The sequence below is a fragment of the Bufo bufo genome, chromosome 3 (genome assembly GCF_905171765.1).
Source record: "Bufo bufo chromosome 3, aBufBuf1.1, whole genome shotgun sequence".
In the NCBI taxonomy this organism is placed as follows: domain Eukaryota; kingdom Metazoa; phylum Chordata; class Amphibia; order Anura; family Bufonidae; genus Bufo; species Bufo bufo.
This window is the reverse complement of record NC_053391.1, coordinates 1,670,602-1,697,072: the sequence shown is the minus strand read 5'-3', so window position 1 is coordinate 1,697,072 and position 26,471 is coordinate 1,670,602. Positions and strand designations below refer to the sequence as shown.

General features: G+C 47.6%; 1 protein-coding gene across 3 annotated transcripts in view; it reads left to right on the top strand.

The window, feature by feature from the left end:
- ICOSLG (inducible T cell costimulator ligand) overlaps positions 1–22,586 on the top strand; it is a 49,170-nt gene extending 26,584 nt beyond the window's left edge. For 2 of the 3 annotated variants that reach the window (XM_040422758.1, XM_040422757.1), the window contains one exon: positions 21,120–22,586. In XM_040422758.1, coding sequence (XP_040278692.1) covers positions 21,120–21,157 — 38 coding nt within the window. In that variant the 3' untranslated portion in view covers positions 21,158–22,586. The remainder of the gene's footprint in view (positions 1–21,119) is intronic. The other variant, XR_005777386.1, reaches the window with a different exon arrangement.
- Positions 22,587–26,471: the final 3,885 nt, after the last annotated feature.

The following is a 26,471-nucleotide window of genomic DNA, read 5'->3' as shown; positions in this document are numbered from 1 at the left end:
GTGATATTACTAGAGGGGGGGGGGGAGTCTCTGTATTACACCTGTGATATTACTAGAGGGGGGGGGAGTCTCTGTATTACACCTGTGATATTACTAGAGGGGGGGGGGGAGTCTCTGCATTACACCTGTGATATTACAGGAGGGGGGGTCTCTGTATTACACCTGTGATATTACAGGAGGGGGAGTCTCTGTATTACACCTGTGATATTACAGGAGGGGGGGGGGGAGTCTCTGTATTACACCTGTGATATTACAGGAGGGGGGGGGGGAGTCTCTGTATTACACCTGTGATATTACAGGAGGGGGGGGGGAGTCTCTGTATTACACCTGTGATATTACAGGAGGGGGGAGTCTCTGTATTACACCTGTGATATTACAGGAGGGGGAGTCTCTGTATTACACCTGTGATATTACAGGAGGGGGGGGGAGTCTCTGTATTACACCTGTGATATTACAGGAGGGGGAGTCTCTGTATTACACCTGTGATATTACAGGAGGGGGAGTCTCTGTATTACACCTGTGATATTACAGGAGGGGGGAAGTCTCTGTATTACACCTGTGATATTACAGGGGGGGGGGGCTCTGTATTACACCTGTGATATTACAGGAGGGGGGGGGGGGGAGTCTCTGTATTACACCTGTGATATTACAGGAGGGGGGGAGTCTCTGTATTACACCTGTGATATTACAGGAGGGGGGGGGAGTCTCTGTATTACACCTGTGATATTACAGGGGGGGAGGAGTCTCTGTATTACACCTGTGATATTACAGGAGGGGGGGGGGGGAGTCTCTGTATTACACCTGTGATATTACAGGAGGGGGGGTCTCTGTATTACACCTGTGATATTACAGGAGGGGGGAGTCTCTGTATTACACCTGTGATATTACAGGAGGGGGGGGGAGTCTCTGTATTACACCTGTGATATTACAGGAGGGGGGGGGAGTCTCTGTATTACACCTGTGATATTACAGGAGGGGGGAGTCTCTGTATTACACCTGTGATATTACAGGAGGGGGGGTCTCTGTATTACACCTGTGATATTACAGGAGGGGGGGTCTCTGTATTACACCTGTGATATTACAGGAGGGGGGGTCTCTGTATTACACCTGTGATATTACAGGAGGGGGGAGTCTCTGTATTACACCTGTGATATTACAGGAGGGGGGGGGAGTCTCTGTATGACACCTGTGATATTACAGGAGGGGGGAGTCTCTGTATTACACCTGTGATATTACAGGAGGGGGGGTCTCTGTATTACACCTGTGATATTACAGGAGGGGGGGTCTCTGTATTACACCTGTGATATTACAGGAGGGGGGGGAGTCTCTGTATTACACCTGTGATATTACAGGAGGGGGGGGGAGTCTCTGTATTACACCTGTGATATTACAGGAGGGGGGAGTCTCTGTATCACACCTGTGATATTACAGGAGGGGGAGTCTCTGTATTACACCTGTGATATTACAGGAGGGGGGGGGAGTCTCTGTATTACACCTGTGATATTACAGGAGGGGGAGTCTCTGTATTACACCTGTGATATTACAGGAGGGGGAGTCTCTGTATTACACCTGTGATATTACAGGAGGGGGGAAGTCTCTGTATTACACCTGTGATATTACAGGGGGGGGGGTCTCTGTATTACACCTGTGATATTACAGGAGGGGGGGGGGGGGGAGTCTCTGTATTACACCTGTGATATTACAGGAGGGGGGGAGTCTCTGTATTACACCTGTGATATTACAGGAGGGGGGGGGAGTCTCTGTATTACACCTGTGATATTACAGGGGGGGAGGAGTCTCTGTATTACACCTGTGATATTACAGGAGGGGGGGGGGGAGTCTCTGTATTACACCTGTGATATTACAGGAGGGGGGGGGTCTCTGTATTACACCTGTGATATTACAGGAGGGGGGAGTCTCTGTATTACACCTGTGATATTACAGGAGGGGGGGGGAGTCTCTGTATTACACCTGTGATATTACAGGAGGGGGGGGGGAGTCTCTGTATTACACCTGTGATATTACAGGAGGGGGGAGTCTCTGTATTACACCTGTGATATTACAGGAGGGGGGGTCTCTGTATTACACCTGTGATATTACAGGAGGGGGGGTCTCTGTATTACACCTGTGATATTACAGGAGGGGGAGTCTCTGTATTACACCTGTGATATTACAGGAGGGGGGAGTCTCTGTATTACACCTGTGATATTACAGGAGGGGGGGGGGAGTCTCTGTATGACACCTGTGATATTACAGGAGGGGGGAGTCTCTGTATTACACCTGTGATATTACAGGAGGGGGGGTCTCTGTATTACACCTGTGATATTACAGGAGGGGGGGTCTCTGTATTACACCTGTGATATTACAGGAGGGGGGGGAGTCTCTGTATTACACCTGTGATATTACAGGAGGGGGAGTCTCTGTATGACACCTGTGATATTACAGGAGGGGGGAGTCTCTGTATTACACCTGTGATATTACAGGAGGGGGGGGGGTCTCTGTATTACACCTGTGATATTACAGGAGGGTGGAGTCTCTGTATTACACCTGTGATATTACAGGAGGGGGGAGTCTCTGTATTACACCTGTGATATTACAGGGGGGGGGGAGTCTCTGTATTACACCTGTGATATTACAGGAGGGGGGGGGGGGGAGTCTCTGTATTACACCTGTGATATTACAGGAGGGGGGGGAGTCTCTGTATTACACCTGTGATATTACAGGAGGGGGAGTCTCTGTATTACACCTATGATATTACAGGAGGGGGAGTCTCTGTATTACACCTGTGATATTACAGGAGGGGGGGGAGTCTCTGTATTACACCTGTGATATTACAGGGGGGGAGGAGTCTCTGTATTACACCTGTGATATTACAGGAGGGGGGGGAGGGGAGTCTCTGTATTACACCTGTGATATTACAGGAGGGGGAGTCTCTGTATTACACCTGTGATATTACAGGAGGGGGATTCTCTGTATTACACCTGTGATATTACAGGAGGGGGGGGGAGTCTCTGTATTACACCTGTGATATTACAGGAGGGGGGGGAGTCTCTGTATTACACCTGTGATATTACAGGAGGGGGAGTCTCTGTATTACACCTATGATATTACAGGAGGGGGGAGTCTCTGTATTACACCTGTGATATTACAGGAGGGGGGGAGTCTCTGTATTACACCTGTGATATTACAGGAGGGGGGGGGAGTCTCTGCATTACACCTGTGATATTACTGGAGGGGGGGAGTCTCTGTATTACACCTGTGATATTACAGGAGGGGGGAGTCTTTGTATTACACCTGTGATATTACAGGAGGGGGGAGTCTCTGTATTACACCTGTGATATTACAGGAGGGGGGGAGTCTCTGTATTACACCTGTGATATTACAGGAGAGGGGGGAGTCTCTGCATTACACCTGTGATATTACAGGAGGGGGGGGAGTCTCTGCATTACACCTGTGATATTACAGGAAGGGGGAGTCTCTGTATTACACCTGTGATATTACTAGAGGGGGGGGGGAGTCTCTGTATTACACCTGTGATATTACAGGGGGGGGAGTCTCTGTATTACACCTGTGATATTACAGGGGGGGGAGTCTCTGTATTACACCTGTGATATTACAGGAGGGGGAGTCTCTGTATTACACCTGTGATATTACAGGAGGGGGAGTCTCTGTATTACACCTGTGATATTACAGGAGGGGGTAGTCTCTGTATTACACCTGTGATATTACTAGAGGGGGGGGGGGAGTCTCTGTATTACACCTGTGATATTACAGGAGGGGGGAGTCTCTGTATTACACCTGTGATATTACAGGAGGGGGGAGTCTCTATATTACACCTGTGATATTACTAGAAGGGGGGGGGGGAGTCTCTGTATTACACCTGTAATATTATAGGAGGGGGGAGTCTCTGTATTACACCTGTAATATTACAGGAGGGGGGAGTCTCTGTATTACACCTGTGATATTACAGGAGGGGGGAGTCTCTGTATTACACCTGTGATATTACAGGAGGGGGGAGTCTCTGTATTACACCTGTGATATTACAGGAGGGGGGAGTCTCTGTATTACACCTGTGATATTACAGGAGGGGGGGGGGGGGGGAGTGTCTGTATTACACCTGTGATATTACAGGAGGGGGAGTCTCTGCATTACACCTGTGATATTACAGGAGGGGGAGTCTCTGTATTACACCTGTGATATTACAGGAGGGGGTATAGTCTCTGTATTACACCTGTGATATTACTAGAGGGGGGGGGGGAGTCTCTGTATTACACCTGTGATATTACTAGAGGGGGGGGGCGTCTCTGTATTACACCTGTGATATTACTAGAGGGGGGGGGGGGAGTCTCTGCATTACACCTGTGATATTACAGGAGGGGGGAGGTCTCTGTATTACACCTGTGATATTACAGGAGGGGGGGGGGTCTCTGTATTACACCTGTGATATTACTAGGGGGGGGGGGGGTCTCTGTATTACACCTGTGATATTACAGGAGGGGGAGTCTCTGTATTACACCTGTGATATTACAGGAGGGGGGAGTCTCTGTATTACACCTGTGATATTACAGGAGGGGGGAGTCTCTGTATTACACCTGTGATATTACAGGAGGGGGGGTCTCTGTATTACACCTGTGATATTACAGGAGGGGGGAGTCTCTGTATTACACCTGTGATATTACAGGAGGGGGGGGGAGTCTCTGTATGACACCTGTGATATTACAGGAGGGGGGAGTCTCTGTATTACACCTGTGATATTACAGGAGGGGGGGTCTCTGTATTACACCTGTGATATTACAGGAGGGGGGGTCTCTGTATTACACCTGTGATATTACAGGAGGGGGGGGAGTCTCTGTATTACACCTGTGATATTACAGGAGGGGGGGGGAGTCTCTGTATTACACCTGTGATATTACAGGAGGGGGGAGTCTCTGTATCACACCTGTGATATTACAGGAGGGGGAGTCTCTGTATTACACCTGTGATATTACAGGAGGGGGGGGGAGTCTCTGTATTACACCTGTGATATTACAGGAGGGGGAGTCTCTGTATTACACCTGTGATATTACAGGAGGGGGAGTCTCTGTATTACACCTGTGATATTACAGGAGGGGGGAAGTCTCTGTATTACACCTGTGATATTACAGGGGGGGGGGTCTCTGTATTACACCTGTGATATTACAGGAGGGGGGGGGGGAGTCTCTGTATTACACCTGTGATATTACAGGAGGGGGGGAGTCTCTGTATTACACCTGTGATATTACAGGAGGGGGGGGAGTCTCTGTATTACACCTGTGATATTACAGGGGGGGAGGAGTCTCTGTATTACACCTGTGATATTACAGGAGGGGGGGGGGAGTCTCTGTATTACACCTGTGATATTACAGGAGGGGGGGGTCTCTGTATTACACCTGTGATATTACAGGAGGGGGGAGTCTCTGTATTACACCTGTGATATTACAGGAGGGGGGGGAGTCTCTGTATTACACCTGTGATATTACAGGAGGGGGGGGGGGAAGTCTCTGTATTACACCTGTGATATTACAGGAGGGGGGAAGTCTCTGTATTACACCTGTGATATTACAGGAGGGGGGGTCTCTGTATTACACCTGTGATATTACAGGAGGGGGGGTCTCTGTATTACACCTGTGATATTACAGGAGGGGGGGTCTCTGTATTACACCTGTGATATTACAGGAGGGGGGAGTCTCTGTATTACACCTGTGATATTACAGGAGGGGGGGGGGAGTCTCTGTATGACACCTGTGATATTACAGGAGGGGGGAGTCTCTGTATTACACCTGTGATATTACAGGAGGGGGGGTCTCTGTATTACACCTGTGATATTACAGGAGGGGGGGTCTCTGTATTACACCTGTGATATTACAGGAGGGGGGGGAGTCTCTGTATTACACCTGTGATATTACAGGAGGGGGAGTCTCTGTATGACACCTGTGATATTACAGGAGGGGGGGAGTCTCTGTATTACACCTGTGATATTACAGGAGGGGGGGGGGTCTCTGTATTACACCTGTGATATTACAGGAGGGTGGAGTCTCTGTATTACACCTGTGATATTACAGGAGGGGGGAGTCTCTGTATTACACCTGTGATATTACAGGGGGGGGGGGGAGTCTCTGTATTACACCTGTGATATTACAGGAGGGGGGGGGGGAGTATCTGTATTACACCTGTGATATTACAGGAGGGGGGGGAGTCTCTGTATTACACCTGTGATATTACAGGAGGGGGAGTCTCTGTATTACACCTATGATATTACAGGAGGGGGAGTCTCTGTATTACACCTGTGATATTACAGGAGGGGGGGGAGTCTCTGTATTACACCTGTGATATTACAGGGGGGGAGGAGTCTCTGTATTACACCTGTGATATTACAGGAGGGGGGGGAGGGGAGTCTCTGTATTACACCTGTGATATTACAGGAGGGGGAGTCTCTGTATTACACCTGTGATATTACAGGAGGGGGATTCTCTGTATTACACCTGTGATATTACAGGAGGGGGGGGAGTCTCTGTATTACACCTGTGATATTACAGGAGGGGGGGGGAGTCTCTGTATTACACCTGTGATATTACAGGAGGGGGAGTCTCTGTATTACACCTATGATATTACAGGAGGGGGGAGTCTCTGTATTACACCTGTGATATTACAGGAGGGGGGGAGTCTCTGTATTACACCTGTGATATTACAGGAGGGGGGGGAGTCTCTGCATTACACCTGTGATATTACTGGAGGGGGGGAGTCTCTGTATTACACCTGTGATATTACAGGAGGGGGGAAGTCTCTGTATTACACCTGTGATATTACAGGAGGGGGGAGTCTCTGTATTACACCTGTGATATTACAGGAGGGGGGGGAGTCTCTGTATTACACCTGTGATATTACAGGAGAGGGGGGAGTCTCTGCATTACACCTGTGATATTACAGGAGGGGGGGGAGTCTCTGCATTACACCTGTGATATTACAGGAAGGGGGAGTCTCTGTATTACACCTGTGATATTACTAGAGGGGGGGGGGGAGTCTCTGTATTACACCTGTGATATTACAGGGGGGGGAGTCTCTGTATTACACCTGTGATATTACAGGAGGGGGAGTCTCTGTATTACACCTGTGATATTACAGGAGGGGGAGTCTCTGTATTACACCTGTGATATTACAGGAGGGGGTAGTCTCTGTATTACACCTGTGATATTACTAGAGGGGGGGGGGGAGTCTCTGTATTACACCTGTGATATTACAGGAGGGGGAGTCTCTGTATTACACCTGTGATATTACAGGAGGGGGGAGTCTCTATATTACACCTGTGATATTACTAGAAGGGGGGGGGAGTCTCTGTATTACACCTGTAATATTATAGGAGGGGGGAGTCTCTGTATTACACCTGTAATATTACAGGAGGGGGGAGTCTCTGTATTACACCTGTGATATTACAGGAGGGGGGAGTCTCTGTATTACACCTGTGATATTACAGGAGGGGGGGTCTCTGTATTACACCTGTGATATTACAGGAGGGGGGAGTCTCTGTATTACACCTGTGATATTACAGGAGGGGGGGGGGGGGGGGGAGTGTCTGTATTACACCTGTGATATTACAGGAGGGGGAGTCTCTGCATTACACCTGTGATATTACAGGAGGGGGAGTCTCTGTATTACACCTGTGATATTACAGGAGGGGGTAGTCTCTGTATTACACCTGTGATATTACTAGAGGGGGGGGGGGAGTCTCTGTATTACACCTGTGATATTACTAGAGGGGGGGGGGGAGTCTCTGTATTACACCTGTGATATTACTAGAGGGGGGGGGGGGGAGTCTCTGCATTACACCTGTGATATTACAGGAGGGGGGAGGTCTCTGTATTACACCTGTGATATTACAGGAGGGGGGGGGGGTCTCTGTATTACACCTGTGATATTACTAGGGGGGGGGGGAGTCTCTGTATTACACCTGTGATATTACAGGAGGGGGAGTCTCTGTATTACACCTGTGATATTACAGGAGGGGGGAGTCTCTGTATTACACCTGTGATATTACAGGAGGGGGGAAGTCTCTGTATTACACCTGTGATATTACAGGAGGGGGGGGGAGTCTCTGTATTACACCTGTGATATTACAGGAGGGGGAGTCTCTGTATTACACCTGTGATATTACAGGAGGGGGGGGGAGTCTCTGTATTACACCTGTGATATTACAGGAGGGGGAGTCTCTGTATTACACCTGTGATATTACAGGAGGGGGGGGGGGGAGTCTCTGTATTACACCTGTGATATTACAGGAGGGGGGGGGGGGAGTCTCTGTATTACACCTGTGATATTACAGGAGGGGGGGGGAGTCTCTGTATTACACCTGTGATATTACAGGAGGGGGGAGTCTCTGTATTACACCTGTGATATTACAGGAGGGGGAGTCTCTGTATTACACCTGTGATATTACAGGAGGGGGGGGGGAGTCTCTGTATTACACCTGTGATATTACAGGAGGGGGAGTCTCTGTATTACACCTGTGATATTACAGGAGGGGGAGTCTCTGTATTACACCTGTGATATTACAGGAGGGGGGAAGTCTCTGTATTACACCTGTGATATTACAGGGGGGGGGGTCTCTGTATTACACCTGTGATATTACAGGAGGGGGGGGGGGGAGTCTCTGTATTACACCTGTGATATTACAGGAGGGGGGGAGTCTCTGTATTACACCTGTGATATTACAGGAGGGGGGGGAGTCTCTGTATTACACCTGTGATATTACAGGGGGGGAGGAGTCTCTGTATTACACCTGTGATATTACAGGAGGGGGGGGGGGGAGTCTCTGTATTACACCTGTGATATTACAGGGGGGGAGTCTCTGTATTACACCTGTGATATTACAGGAGGGGGGAGTCTCTGTATTACACCTGTGATATTACAGGAGGGGGGGTCTCTGTATTACACCTGTGATATTACAGGAGGGGGGAGTCTCTGTATTACACCTGTGATATTACAGGAGGGGGGGGGAGTCTCTGTATTACACCTGTGATATTACAGGAGGGGGGGGGGGAGTCTCTGTATTACACCTGTGATATTACAGGAGGGGGGAGTCTCTGTATTACACCTGTGATATTACAGGAGGGGGGGTCTCTGTATTACACCTGTGATATTACAGGAGGGGGGGTCTCTGTATTACACCTGTGATATTACAGGAGGGGGGGTCTCTGTATTACACCTGTGATATTACAGGAGGGGGGGGTCTCTGTATTACACCTGTGATATTACAGGAGGGGGGGGGAGTCTCTGTATGACACCTGTGATATTACAGGAGGGGGAGTCTCTGTATTACACCTGTGATATTACAGGAGGGGGGGTCTCTGTATTACACCTGTGATATTACAGGAGGGGGGGTCTCTGTATTACACCTGTGATATTACAGGAGGGGGAGTCTCTGTATTACACCTGTGATATTACAGGAGGGGGGGTCTCTGTATTACACCTGTGATATTACAGGAGGGGGGAGTCTCTGTATTACACCTTTGATATTACAGGAGGGGGGGGGGAGTCTCTGTATTACACCTGTGATATTACAGGAGGGGGAGTCTCTGTATTACACCTGTGATATTACAGGAGGGGGGGGGGGGAGTCTCTGTATTACACCTGTGATATTACAGGAGGGGGAGTCTCTGTATGACACCTGTGATATTACAGGAGGGGGGGGCTCTGTATTACACCTGTGATATTACAGGAGGGGGGGTCTCTGTATTACACCTGTGATATTACAGGAGGGGGGAGTCTCTGTATTACACCTGTGATATTACAGGAGGGGGGGGAGTCTCTGTATTACACCTGTGATATTACAGGAGGGGGAGTCTCTGTATTACACCTGTGATATTACAGGAGGGGGGGGGGGGAGTCTCTGTATTACACCTGTGATATTACAGGAGGGGGAGTCTCTGTATTACACCTGTGATATTACAGGAGGGGGGAGCCTCTGTATTACACCTGTGATATTACAGGAGGGGGGGGGGGGGGTCTCTGTATTACACCTGTGATATTACAGGAGGGGGGGTCTCTGTATTACACCTGTGATATTACAGGAGGGGGGAGTCTCTGTATTACACCTGTGATATTACAGGAAGGGGGAGTCTCTGTATTACACCTGTGATATTACTAGAGGGGGGGGGAGTCTCTGTATTACACCTGTGATATTACTAGAGGGGGGGGGGAGTCTCTGTATTACACCTGTGATATTACAGGAGGGGGAGTCTCTGTATTACACCTGTGATATTACAGGAGGGGGAGTCTGTATTACACCTGTGATATTACAGGAGGGGGAGTCTCTGTATTACACCTGTGATATTACAGGAGGGGGAGTCTCTGTATTACACCAGTGATATTACAGGAGGGGGAGTCTCTGTATTACACCTGTGATATTACAGGAGGGGGTAGTCTCTGTATTACACCTGTGATATTACTAGAGGGGGGGGGGAGTCTCTGTATTACACCTGTGATATTACTAGAGGGGGGGGGGAGTCTCTGTATTACACCTGTGATATTACTAGAGGGGGGGGGGGGGGGAGTCTCTGCATTACACCTGTGATATTACAGGAGGGGGGAGGTCTCTGTATTACACCTGTGATATTACAGGAGGGGGGGGGTCTCTGTATTACACCTGTGATATTACAGGAGGGGGAGTCTCTGTATTACACCTGTGATATTACAGGAGGGGGGAAGTCTCTGTATTACACCTGTGATATTACAGGAGGGGGGAGTCTCTGTATTACACCTGTGATATTACAGGAGGGGGGGGGGAGTCTCTGTATTACACCTGTGATATTACAGGAGGGGGAGTCTCTGTATTACACCTGTGATATTACAGGAGGGGGGAGTCTCTGTATTACACCTGTGATATTACAGGAGGGGGGAGTCTCTGTATTACACCTGTGATATTACAGGAGGGGGGGGGGAGTCTCTGTATTACACCTGTGATATTACAGGAGGGGGAGTCTCTGTATTACACCTGTGATATTACAGGAGGGGGGGGAGTCTCTGTATTACACCTGTGATATTACAGGAGGGGGGGGGGGAGTCTCTGTATTACACCTGTGATATTACAGGAGGGGGGGGGGAGTCTCTGTATTACACCTGTGATATTACAGGAGGGGGGAGTCTCTGTATTACACCTGTGATATTACAGGAGGGGGAGTCTCTGTATTACACCTGTGATATTACAGGAGGGGGGGGGGAGTCTCTGTATTACACCTGTGATATTACAGGAGGGGGGGGAGTCTCTGTATTACACCTGTGATATTAGAGGAGGGGGAGTCTCTGTATTACACCTGTGATATTACAGGAGGGGGGGGAGTCTCTGTATTACACCTGTGATATTACAGGAGGGGGGGGGGAGTCTCTGTATTACACCTGTGATATTACAGGAGGGGGGGGGAGTCTCTGTATTACACCTGTGATATTACAGGAGGGGGGAGTCTCTGTATTACACCTGTGATATTACAGGAGGGGGAGTCTCTGTATTACACCTGTGATATTACAGGAGGGGGGGGGGGGAGTCTCTGTATTACACCTGTGATATTACAGGAGGGGGAGTCTCTGTATTACACCTGTGATATTACAGGAGGGGGAGTCTCTGTATTACACCTGTGATATTACAGGAGGGGAGAAGTCTCTGTATTACACCTGTGATATTACAGGGGGGGGGGGGGGGTCTCTGTATTACACCTGTGATATTACAGGAGGGGGGGGGGAGTCTCTGTATTACACCTGTGATATTACAGGAGGGGGGGAGTCTCTGTATTACACCTGTGATATTACAGGAGGGGGGGGGAGTCTCTGTATTACACCTGTGATATTACAGGGGGGGAGGAGTCTCTGTATTACACCTGTGATATTACAGGAGGGGGGGGGGGGAGTCTCTGTATTACACCTGTGATATTACAGGAGGGGGGGTCTCTGTATTACACCTGTGATATTACAGGAGGGGGGAGTCTCTGTATTACACCTGTGATATTACAGGAGGGGGGGGGAGTCTCTGTATTACACCTGTGATATTACAGGAGGGGGGGGGGAGTCTCTGTATTACACCTGTGATATTACAGGAGGGGGGAGTCTCTGTATTACACCTGTGATATTACAGGAGGGGGGGTCTCTGTATTACACCTGTGATATTACAGGAGGGGGGGTCTCTGTATTACACCTGTGATATTACAGGAGGGGGGGTCTCTGTATTACACCTGTGATATTACAGGAGGGGAGAGTCTCTGTATTACACCTGTGATATTACAGGAGGGGGGGGGGGGGAGTCTCTGTATGACACCTGTGATATTACAGGAGGGGGGAGTCTCTGTATTACACCTGTGATATTACAGGAGGGGGGGTCTCTGTATTACACCTGTGATATTACAGGAGGGGGGGTCTCTGTATTACACCTGTGATATTACAGGAGGGGGAGTCTCTGTATTACACCTGTGATATTACAGGAGGGGGGGTCTCTGTATTACACCTGTGATATTACAGGAGGGGGGAGTCTCTGTATTACACCTGTGATATTACAGGAGGGGGGGGGGGGGAGTCTCTGTATTACACCTGTGATATTACAGGAGGGGGAGTCTCTGTATTACACCTGTGATATTACAGGAGGGGGGGGGGGGGGAGTCTCTGTATTACACCTGTGATATTACAGGAGGGGGAGTCTCTGTATGACACCTGTGATATTACAGGAGGGGGGGTCTCTGTATTACACCTGTGATATTACAGGAGGGGGGAGTCTCTGTATTACACCTGTGATATTACAGGAGGGGGGGTCTCTGTATTACACCTGTGATATTACAGGAGGGGGGGGGTCTCTGTATTACACCTGTGATATTACAGGAGGGGGGGGAGTCTCTGTATTACACCTGTGATATTACAGGAGGGGGGGGGGAGTCTCTGTATTACACCTGTGATATTACAGGAGGGGGGGGGGAGTCTCTGTATTACACCTGTGATATTACAGGAGGGGGGAGTCTCTGTATTACACCTGTGATATTACAGGAGGGGGAGTCTCTGTATTACACCTGTGATATTACAGGAGGGGGGGGGGGAGTCTCTGTATTACACCTGTGATATTACAGGAGGGGGGAAGTCTCTGTATTACACCTGTGATATTACAGGGGGGGGGGTCTCTGTATTACACCTGTGATATTACAGGAGGGGGGGGGGAGTCTCTGTATTACACCTGTGATATTACAGGAGGGGGGGAGTCTCTGTATTACACCTGTGATATTACAGGAGGGGGGGGAGTCTCTGTATTACACCTGTGATATTACAGGGGGGGAGGAGTCTCTGTATTACACCTGTGATATTACAGGAGGGGGGGGGGGGAGTCTCTGTATTACACCTGTGATATTACAGGAGGGGGGGGGGGGGAGTCTCTGTATTACACCTGTGATATTACAGGAGGGGGGGTCTCTGTATTACACCTGTGATATTACAGGAGGGGGGGGAGTCTCTGTATTACACCTGTGATATTACAGGAGGGGGGGGGGGAGTCTCTGTATTACACCTGTGATATTACAGGAGGGGGGAGTCTCTGTATTACACCTGTGATATTACAGGAGGGGGGGTCTCTGTATTACACCTGTGATATTACAGGAGGGGGGGGTCTCTGTATTACACCTGTGATATTACAGGAGGGGGGAGTCTCTGTATTACACCTGTGATATTACAGGAGGGGGGGTCTCTGTATTACACCTGTGATATTACAGGAGGGGGGGGGGAGTCTCTGTATGACACCTGTGATATTACAGGAGGGGGGGTCTCTGTATTACACCTGTGATATTACAGGAGGGGGGGTCTCTGTATTACACCTGTGATATTACAGGAGGGGGGGTCTCTGTATTACACCTGTGATATTACAGGAGGGGGGGGGGGAGTCTCTGTATTACACCTGTGATATTACAGGAGGGGGAGTCTCTGTATGACACCTGTGATATTACAGGAGGGGGGGGAGTCTCTGTATTACACCTGTGATATTACAGGAGGGGGGGGAGTCTCTGTATTACACCTGTGATATTACAGGAGGGTGGAGTCTCTGTATTACACCTGTGATATTACAGGAGGGGGGAGTCTCTGTATTACACCTGTGATATTACAGGGGGGGGGAGTCTCTCTATTACACCTGTGATATTACAGGAGGGGGGGGGGAGTCTCTGTATTACACCTGTGATATTACAGGAGGGGGGGGGAGTCTCTGTATTACACCTGTGATATTACAGGAGGGGGAGTCTCTGTATTACACCTATGATATTACAGGAGGGGGAGTCTCTATTACACCTGTGATATTACAGGAGGGGGGGGAGTCTCTGTATTACACCTGTGATATTACAGGGGGGGAGGAGTCTCTGTATTACACCTGTGATATTACAGGAGGGGGGGAGGGGAGTCTCTGTATTACACCTGTGATATTACAGGAGGGGGAGTCTCTGTATTACACCTGTGATATTACAGGAGGGGGATTCTCTGTATTACACCTGTGATATTACAGGAGGGGGGGAGTCTCTGTATTACACCTGTGATATTACAGGAGGGGGGGGAGTCTCTGTATTACACCTGTGATATTACAGGAGGGGGAGTCTCTGTATTACACCTATGATATTACAGGAGGGGGGAGTCTCTGTATTACACCTGTGATATTACAGGAGGGGGGGAGTCTCTGTATTACACCTGTGATATTACAGGAGGGGGGGGGGAGTCTCTGCATTACACCTGTGATATTACTGGAGGGGGGGAGTCTCTGTATTACACCTGTGATATTACAGGAGGGGGGAGTCTCTGTATTACACCTGTGATATTACAGGAGGGGGGAGTCTCTGTATTACACCTGTGATATTACAGGAGGGGGGGAGTCTCTGTATTACACCTGTGATATTACAGGAGGGGGGGGAGTCTCTGCATTACACCTGTGATATTACAGGAGGGGGGGGAGTCTCTGCATTACACCTGTGATATTACAGGAAGGGGGAGTCTCTGTATTACACCTGTGATATTACTAGAGGGGGGGGGGAGTCTCTGTATTACACCTGTGATATTACAGGGGGGGGAGTCTCTGTATTACACCTGTGATATTACAGGAGGGGGAGTCTCTGTATTACACCTGTGATATTACAGGAGGGGGAGTCTCTGTATTACACCTGTGATATTACAGGAGGGGGTAGTCTCTGTATTACACCTGTGATATTACTAGAGGGGGGGGGGAGTCTCTGTATTACACCTGTGATATTACAGGAGGGGGGAGTCTCTGTATTACACCTGTGATATTACAGGAGGGGGGAGTCTCTATATTACACCTGTGATATTACTAGAAGGGGGGGGGGGGAGTCTCTGTATTACACCTGTAATATTACAGGAGGGGGGAGTCTCTGTATTACACCTGTAATATTACAGGAGGGGGGGAGTCTCTGTATTACACCTGTGATATTACAGGAGGGGGGAGTCTCTGTATTACACCTGTGATATTACAGGAGGGGGGAGTCTCTGTATTACACCTGTGATATTACAGGAGGGGGGAGTCTCTGTATTACACCTGTGATATTACAGGAGGGGGGGGGGGGAGTGTCTGTATTACACCTGTGATATTACAGGAGGGGGAGTCTCTGCATTACACCTGTGATATTACAGGAGGGGGAGTCTCTGTATTACACCTGTGATATTACAGGAGGGGGTAGTCTCTGTATTACACCTGTGATATTACTAGAGGGGGGGGGGGGGGGAGTCTCTGTATTACACCTGTGATATTACTAGAGGGGGGGGGGAGTCTCTGTATTACACCTGTGATATTACTAGAGGGGGGGGGGGGGGAGTCTCTGCATTACACCTGTGATATTACTAGAGGGGGGGGGGGGGAGTCTCTGCATTACACCTGTGATATTACAGGAGGGGGGAGGTCTCTGTATTACACCTGTGATATTACAGGAGGGGGGGGGGTCTCTGTATTACACCTGTGATATTACTAGAGGGGGGGGGGGGAGTCTCTGTATTACACCTGTGATATTACAGGAGGGGGAGTCTCTGTATTACACCTGTGATATTACAGGAGGGGGGAGTCTCTGTATTACACCTGTGATATTACAGGAGGGGGGAGTCTCTGTATTACACCTGTGATATTACAGGAGGGGGGGGGGAGTCTCTGTATTACACCTGTGATATTACAGGAGGGGGAGTCTCTGTATTACACCTGTGATATTACAGGAGGGGGAGTCTCTGTATTACACCTGTGATATTACAGGAGGGGGGGGGGAGTCTCTGTATTACACCTGTGATATTACAGGAGGGGGGGGGGGGAGTCTCTGTATTACACCTGTGATATTACAGGAGGGGGGGGGAGTCTCTGTATTACACCTGTGATATTACAGGAGGGGGGAGTCTCTGTATTACACCTGTGATATTACAGGAGGGGGAGTCTCTGTATTACACCTGTGATATTACAGGAGGGGGGGGGGAGTCTCTGTATTACACCTGTGATATTACAGGAGGGGGAGTCTCTGTATTACACCTGTGATATTACAGGAGGGGGAGTCTCTGTATTACACCTGTGATATTACAGGAGGGGGGGAGTCTCTGTATTACACCTGTGATATTACAGGGGGGGGGGGCTCTGTATTACACCTGTGATATTACAGGAGGGGGGGGGGGGGAGTCTCTGTATTACACCTGTGATATTACAGGAGGGGGGGAGTCTCTGTATTACACCTGTGATATTACAGGAGGGGGGGGAGTCTCTGTATTACACCTGTGATATTACAGGGGGGGAGGAGTCTCTGTATTACACCTGTGATATTACAGGAGGGGGGGGGGAGTCTCTGTATTACACCTGTGATATTACAGGAGGGGGGGTCTCTGTATTACACCTGTGATATTACAGGAGGGGGGAGTCTCTGTATTACACCTGTGATATTACAGGAGGGGGGGGGAGTCTCTGTATTACACCTGTGATATTACAGGAGGGGGGGGGGGGAGTCTCTGTATTACACCTGTGATATTACAGGAGGGGGGAGTCTCTGTATTACACCTGTGATATTACAGGAGGGGGGGTCTCTGTATTACACCTGTGATATTACAGGAGGGGGGGTCTCTGTATTACACCTGTGATATTACAGGAGGGGGGGTCTCTGTATTACACCTGTGATATTACAGGAGGGGGGAGTCTCTGTATTACACCTGTGATATTACAGGAGGGGGGGGGGAGTCTCTGTATGACACCTGTGATATTACAGGAGGGGGGAGTCTCTGTATTACACCTGTGATATTACAGGAGGGGGGGTCTCTGTATTACACCTGTGATATTACAGGAGGGGGGGTCTCTGTATTACACCTGTGATATTACAGGAGGGGGAGTCTCTGTATTACACCTGTGATATTACAGGAGGGGGGGTCTCTGTATTACACCTGTGATATTACAGGAGGGGGGAGTCTCTGTATTACACCTGTGATATTACAGGAGGGGGGGGGGGGGGAGTCTCTGTATTACACCTGTGATATTACAGGAGGGGGAGTCTCTGTATTACACCTGTGATATTACAGGAGGGGGGGGGGAGTCTCTGTATTACACCTGTGATATTACAGGAGGGGGAGTCTCTGTATGACACCTGTGATATTACAGGAGGGGGGGTCTCTGTATTACACCTGTGATATTACAGGAGGGGGGGTCTCTGTATTACACCTGTGATATTACAGGAGGGGGGAGTCTCTGTATTACACCTGTGATATTACAGGAGGGGGGGAGTCTCTGTATTACACCTGTGATATTACAGGAGGGGGAGTCTCTGTATTACACCTGTGATATTACAGGAGGGGGGGGGGGGGAGTCTCTGTATTACACCTGTGATATTACAGGAGGGGGAGTCTCTGTATTACACCTGTGATATTACAGGAGGGGGGAGTCTCTGTATTACACCTGTGATATTACAGGAGGGGGGGGGGGAGTCTCTGTATTACACCTGTGATATTACAGGAGGGGGGGTCTCTGTATTACACCTGTGATATTACAGGAGGGGGGAGTCTCTGTATTACACCTGTGATATTACAGGAAGGGGGAGTCTCTGTATTACACCTGTGATATTACTAGAGGGGGGGGGAGTCTCTGTATTACACCTGTGATATTACTAGAGGGGGGGGGGGGAGTCTCTGTATTACACCTGTGATATTACAGGAGGGGGAGTCTCTGTATTACACCTGTGATATTACAGGAGGGGGAGTCTGTATTACACCTGTGATATTACAGGAGGGGGAGTCTCTGTATTACACCTGTGATATTACAGGAGGGGGAGTCTCTGTATTACACCTGTGATATTACAGGAGGGGGTAGTCTCTGTATTACACCTGTGATATTACTAGAGGGGGGGGGGGAGTCTCTGTATTACACCTGTGATATTACTAGAGGGGGGGGGGGAGTCTCTGTATTACACCTGTGATATTACTAGAGGGGGGGGGAGTCTCTGCATTACACCTGTGATATTACAGGAGGGGGGAGGTCTCTGTATTACACCTGTGATATTACAGGAGGGGGGGGGGTCTCTGTATTACACCTGTGATATTACAGGAGGGGGAGTCTCTGTATTACACCTGTGATATTACAGGAGGGGGGAGTCTCTGTATTACACCTGTGATATTACAGGAGGGGGGAGTCTCTGTATTACACCTGTGATATTACAGGAGGGGGGGGGAGTCTCTGTATTACACCTGTGATATTACAGGAGGGGGAGTCTCTGTATTACACCTGTGATATTACAGGAGGGGGGGGAGTCTCTGTATTACACCTGTGATATTACAGGAGGGGGGGGAGTCTCTGTATTACACCTGTGATATTACAGGAGGGGGGGGGGGAGTCTCTGTATTACACCTGTGATATTACAGGAGGGGGGAGTCTCTGTATTACACCTGTGATATTACAGGAGGGGGAGTCTCTGTATTACACCTGTGATATTACAGGAGGGGGGGGGGGGAGTCTCTGTATTACACCTGTGATATTACAGGAGGGGGGGAGTCTCTGTATTACACCTGTGATATTACAGGAGGGGGAGTCTCTGTATTACACCTGTGATATTACAGGAGGGGGGGGGAGTCTCTGTATTACACCTGTGATATTACAGGAGGGGGGGGGGGGGGAGTCTCTGTATTACACCTGTGATATTACAGGAGGGGGGGGGGAGTCTCTGTATTACACCTGTGATATTACAGGAGGGGGGAGTCTCTGTATTACACCTGTGATATTACAGGAGGGGGAGTCTCTGTATTACACCTGTGATATTACAGGAGGGGGGGGGGGGAGTCTCTGTATTACACCTGTGATATTACAGGAGGGGGAGTCTCTGTATTACACCTGTGATATTACAGGAGGGGGAGTCTCTGTATTACACCTGTGATATTACAGGAGGGGGGAAGTCTCTGTATTACACCTGTGATATTACAGGGGGGGGGGGGGGTCTCTGTATTACACCTGTGATATTACAGGAGGGGGGGGGGGAGTCTCTGTATTACACCTGTGATATTACAGGAGGGGGGGAGTCTCTGTATTACACCTGTGATATTACAGGAGGGGGGGGAGTCTCTGTATTACACCTGTGATATTACAGGGGGGGAGGAGTCTCTGTATTACACCTGTGATATTACAGGAGGGGGGGGGGGGAGTCTCTGTATTACACCTGTGATATTACAGGAGGGGGGGTCTCTGTATTACACCTGTGATATTACAGGAGGGGGGAGTCTCTGTATTACACCTGTGATATTACAGGAGGGGGGGGGAGTCTCTGTATTACACCTGTGATATTACAGGAGGGGGGGGGGGAGTCTCTGTATTACACCTGTGATATTACAGGAGGGGGGAGTCTCTGTATTACACCTGTGATATTACAGGAGGGGGGGTCTCTGTATTACACCTGTGATATTACAGGAGGGGGGGTCTCTGTATTACACCTGTGATATTACAGGAGGGGGGGTCTCTGTATTACACCTGTGATATTACAGGAGGGGGGAGGCTCTGTATTACACCTGTGATATTACAGGAGGGGGGGGGGGGAGTCTCTGTATGACACCTGTGATATTACAGGAGGGGGGAGTCTCTGTATTACACCTGTGATATTACAGGAGGGGGGGTCTCTGTATTACACCTGTGATATTACAGGAGGGGGGGTCTCTGTATTACACCTGTGATATTACAGGAGGGGGAGTCTCTGTATTACACCTGTGATATTACAGGAGGGGGGGTCTCTGTATTACACCTGTGATATTACAGGAGGGGGGAGTCTCTGTATTACACCTGTGATATTACAGGAGGGGGGGGGGGAGTCTCTGTATTACACCTGTGATATTACAGGAGGGGGAGTCTCTGTATTACACCTGTGATATTACAGGAGGGGGGGGGGAGTCTCTGTATTACACCTGTGATATTACAGGAGGGGGAGTCTCTGTATGACACCTGTGATATTACAGGAGGGGGGGTCTCTGTATTACACCTGTGATATTACAGGAGGGGGGAGTCTCTGTATTACACCTGTGATATTACAGGAGGGGGGGGGGAGTCTCTGTATTACACCTGTGATATTACAGGAGGGGGAGTCTCTGTATTACACCTGTGATATTACAGGAGGGGGGGGGGGAGTCTCTGTATTACACCTGTGATATTACAGGAGGGGGGAGTCTCTGTATTACACCTGTGATATTACAGGAGGGGGAGTCTCTGTATTACACCTGTGATATTACAGGAGGGGGGGGGGGGAGTCTCTGTATTACACCTGTGATATTACAGGAGGGGGAGTCTCTGTATTACACCTGTGATATTACAGGAGGGGGGAGTCTCTGTATTACACCTGTGATATTACAGGAGGGGGGGGGAGTCTCTGTATTACACCTGTGATATTACAGGAGGGGGGGGTCTCTGTATTACACCTGTGATATTACAGGAGGGGGGAGTCTCTGTATTACACCTGTGATATTACACGGGATCGGTGTTGGAGCCAGGTGAATTGTCAGCTCCCGTGGACATGCAGACGCCATCTTATCTGGAGGGGGGGGGTGGCTAGGACATCATTTACATGAGGACCTGGGGGCCATTTTGTCTTCTGACCTTCCATTCTCCCTTCCAGCCCCAACCAACCAAATGTCCGAGCTGGGAAGAAGCTGAGACTAGGAACCATGGCCGCCGACTGCTGTGCCACACAGTGCAGTTACCATGGAGACCCTGGGCCAGAAGATCCAGATGACGATCACCAGTATGGCGAAGGAACGCAGGAGCTGGTCACCGCGGTGACGAGGACATGGACAAGCCATAGGGGCTGGTCTCATACCAGAATGGGAGTGGCTGTATGGAGTAATAGGAGGGGTTATTCAGAGTAATGGGAGGAGTTATTTGGAGTAATAAGAGGAGATATATGGAGTAATAGGAGTTATATAGAGTAATGGGAGGCGTTAAATGGAGTAATAGGAGCGGATATAAGGCGTAAAAACAAAAGTTATATGCAATAATGGGAGGAGTTATATGGAGTAATAGGAGGGATTATCTGGAATAATAGGAGGGGTTTTGTGGAGTGATAGGAGGCGTTATACAGACTAATGGGAGGAGATATATGGAGTAACAGGAGGGTTTATATCGAGTAATAGGAGGATTTCTATGGAGTAATGGGAGGTGTTATATACAGTAATGGGAGGGGCTATATAAAGTAATAGGAGGAGTTACATACAATAAAGTTTTATGACGTAATTATGACGTAATGGTAAGAGTTATGTAGAGTAATTGGAAGAGATATAAGGAGTAATGGGAGGAGTTATATGGAGTAACAGGAGGGTTTATATCGAGTAATAGGAGGATTTCTATGGAGTAATGGGAGGTGTTATATACAGTAATGGGAGGGGCTATATAAAGTAATAGGAGGAGTTACATACAATAAAGTTTTATGACGTAATGGTAAGAGTTATGTAGAGTAATTGGAAGAGTTATATGGAGTAATGGGAGGAGTTATATGGAGTAATGGGAGGAGTTATATGGAGTAATGGGAGGAGTTATATGGAGTAATGGGAGGAGTTATATGGAGTAGTGGGAGGAGTTATATGGAGTAGTGGGAGGAGTTATATGGAGTAATGGGAGGAGTTATATGGAGTAATGGGAGGAGTTATATGGAGTAGTGGGAGGAGTTATATGGAGTAATGGGAGGGGTTATATGGAGTAATGGGAGGGGTTATATGGAGTAATGGGAGGGGTTATATGGAGTAATGGGAGGGGTTATATGGAGTAATGGGAGGAGTTATATGGAGTAATGGGAGGAGTTATATGGAGTAATGGGAGGAGTTATATACCATAATGAGGGAAGTTATACGAAGTAGTCCGAGGAAATATAAGGAGGAATAACATAAGTTATATACAATAATGAGAGGAGATATATGAAGTAGTGGGAGGCAATAAGAGCAGTTATACACAATAATGGGAGGAGTTGTGGAGTAATGGGAGGAGTTATGTGGTGTAATGGGAGGAGTTATGTGGAGTAATGGGAGGAGTTATATGGAGTAATAAGGAGTTATATGGAGTAATGGGAGGAGTTATACGGAGTAATAGGATGAGATATATGGAGTGGGAGGAGGCGTTATATGAAATAATGGGAGGGGTTATTTGTATTAATAGGAGGAGTTCTGAGTAATGGGAGGGGTTATATGATGTAAGAGTTTGCCCACTACACTGTCTCATAAATGCCATATGTACTTTTTTGGGTAGCCCGCGTGTCCCTAAAATGAAGTACAGAAAACAGAATAAAATGAATACAGTCATGAAATAAAAAGATGAAAATGAAAATATTCTGATTTTATAAATAGTGAGAAGCTGTTTCCCGTTATTATTTGGATGCTGCATATAATGGCGGTTTTACTGTACGGAGGGAGAGATTAAAGCTTTATATGACAGTGTGTGAACACCGTATGGTGACATTGATTGGGTCTGTAGATGGCAGTACTATGTGGATACTGTATGGCAGTATTAGTACCGTTATATAGAACCCAAATAATAGCGCCATGCAGTGTCCACATAATACTGCCATATACAGATCAAATTGGTGGACAAAGTATGGCAGTATCAGCAGCCGGCACAACTAGGCATATCAGGCCTGAATCTGCTCTGTCCACAGCTCCACCATCACCTCCCCATAGAGTGTAATGGCGGGATTACATGGCCAGATTATCAGAGATGACCGTTCTTACGAACGCTTGTTCTCGATAAACTGCCCATCTAAAGGTGCAGCCGATCACCCGATAAACCAGCGAAACGCTCGGTCATCGCAGGCAAAGCAGTCAACAATGCAGCAGCCGTCCTCATCCTAATGTAAATGCAGCGCTGAAGGAGAAGTCAAAACACTTCCTTCCCGATAATCAGCTACTGGACTTAAAGGGGTATTCCGGTTACATCAAGTTATTCCCTACCCACAGGACACACCTCTCTATGTACACTATGGATAAGAAAAAGTGGCCCTCAGAGTATCACTTTAAACTTTACCTAGAACTTTTTTGTTGTCTATACTATGTACAAGAATATAACTACTATAATACTGCTCCTATGTACAAGAATATAACTACTATAATACTGCCTCCTATGTACAAGAATATAACTGCTATAATACTGCCTCCTATGTACAAGAATATAACTGCTATAATACTGCTCCTATGTACAAGAATATAACTACTATAATACTGCTCCTATGTACAAGAATATAACTACTATAATACTGCTCCTATGTACAAGAATATAACTACTATAATACTGCTCCTATGTACAGGAATATAACTACTATAATACTGCTCCTATGTACAAGAATATAACTACTATAATACTGCTCCTATGTACAAGAATATAACTACTATAATACTGCCTCCTATGTACAAGTATATAACTACTATATTACTGCTCCTATGTACAGGAATATAACTACTATAATACTGCTCCTATGTACAAGAATATAACTACTATAATGCTGCCTCCTATGTACAAGAATATAACTACTATAATACTGCTCCTATGTACAAGAATATAACTACTATAATACTGCCTCCTATGTACAAGAATATAACTGCTATAATACTGCCTCCTATGTACAAGAATATAACTGCTATAATACTGCTCCTATGTACAAGAATATAACTACTATAATACTGCTCCTATGTACAAGAATATAACTACTATAATACTGCTCCTATGTACAAGAATATAACTACTATATTACTGCTCCTATGTACAGGAATATAACTACTATAATGCTGCCTCCTATGTACAGGAATATAACTACTATAATGCTGCCTCCTATGTACAAGAATATAACTACTATAATACTGCCTCCTATATACAAGAATATAACTACTATAATACTGCTCCTATGTACAAGAGTATAACTACTATAATACTGCTCCTATGTACAAGAATATAACTACTATAATACTGCTCCTATGTACAAGAATATAACTACTATAATACTGCTCCTATGTACAAGAATATAACTACTATAATACTGCTCCTATGTACAAGAATATAACTACTATAATACTGCCTCCTATGTACAAGAATATAACTACTATAATACTGCTCCTATATACAAGAATATAACTACTATAATACTGCTCCTATGTACAAGAGTATAACTACTATAATACTGCTCCTATGTACAAGAATATAACTACTATAATACTGCTCCTATGTACAAGAATATAACTACTATAATACTGCTCCTATGTACAAGAATATAACTACTATAATACTGCCTCCTATGGACAAGAATATAACTACTATAATACTGCTCCTATGTACAAGAATATAACTACTATAATACTGCTCCTATGTACAAGAATATAACTACTATAATACTGCTCCTATGTACAAGAATATAACTGCTATAATACTGCTCCTATGTACAAGAATATAACTACTATAATACTGCTCCTATGTACAAGAATATAACTACTATAATACTGCTCCTATGTACAAGAATATAACTACTATAATACTGCCTCCTATGGACAAGAATATAACTACTATAATACTGCTCCTATGTACAAGAATATAACTACTATAATACTGCTCCTATGTACAAGAATATAACTGCTATAATACTGCACTGGTGCAGAGAATGGAGACTCTGAAGAAAGAGAAACTGCAGCTTCAGAAGCAGATAGACTGCATATACAAGCTGAAGGCAGCAAACCCTGACCGCCAGGAGCTGCGTGACCGCAAGCCGACCTCCCTGCCCATACAGCTCGATGGACTCTGTGTTGGAACAACTGGGACCAGTTGGAGAAACTTACAGGAACCAGCAGCGCTTTGAATCAGAATTTTTCCAAGATTTTGTCCTCTAACATTGTATGGTCTCTATGTAGCGGTATCATGGGGGTCTCTGGTGATACTGGATCTTACCCTGGGGGTCTCCTCAGATTCCTCTACCAATATATGTGACTATATACGGTGCACTCCCCTCCCTCTATGTGACTATATACAGTGCACTCCCCTCCCTCTATGTGACTATACACGGTGCACTCCCCTCCCTCTATGTGACTATACACGGTGCACTCCCCTCCCTCTATGTGACTATACACGGTGCACTCCCCTCCCTCTATGTGACTATACACGGTGCACTCCCCTCCCTCTATGTGACTATACACGGTGCACTCCCCTCCATCTATGTGACTATACACGGTGCACTCCCCTCTCTCTATGTGACTATACACGGTGCACTCCCCTCCCTCTATGTGACTATACACGGTGCACTCCCCTCCCTCTATGTGACTATATACGGTGCACTCCCCTCCCTCTATGTGACTATATACGGTGCACTCCCCTCCCTCTATGTGACTATATACGGTGCACTCCCCTCCCTCTATGTGACTATATATACGGTGCACTCCCCTCCCTCTATGTGACTATACACGGTGCACTCCCCTCCCTCTATGTGACTATATACGGTGCACTCCCCTCCCTCTATGTGACTATATACGGTGCTCTCCCCTCCCTCTATGTGACTATATATACGGTGCACTCCCCTCCCTCTATGTGACTATACACGGTGCACTCCCCTCCCTCTATGTGACTATATATACGGTGCACTCCCCTCCCTCTATGTGACTATACACGGTGCACTCCCCTCCCTCTATGTGACTATATACGGTGCACTCCCCTCCCTCTATGTGACTATATACGGTGCACTCCCCTCCCTCTATGTGACTATATATACGGTGCACTCCCCTCCCTCTATGTGACTATACACGGTGCACTCCCCTCCCTCTATGTGACTATACACTGTGCACTCCCCTCCATCTATGTGACTATACACGGTGCACTCCCCTCTCTCTATGTGACTATACACGGTGCACTCCCCTCCCTCTATGTGACTATACACGGTGCACTCCCCTCCCTCTATGTGACTATATACGGTGCACTCCCCTCCCTCTATGTGACTATATATACGGTGCACTCC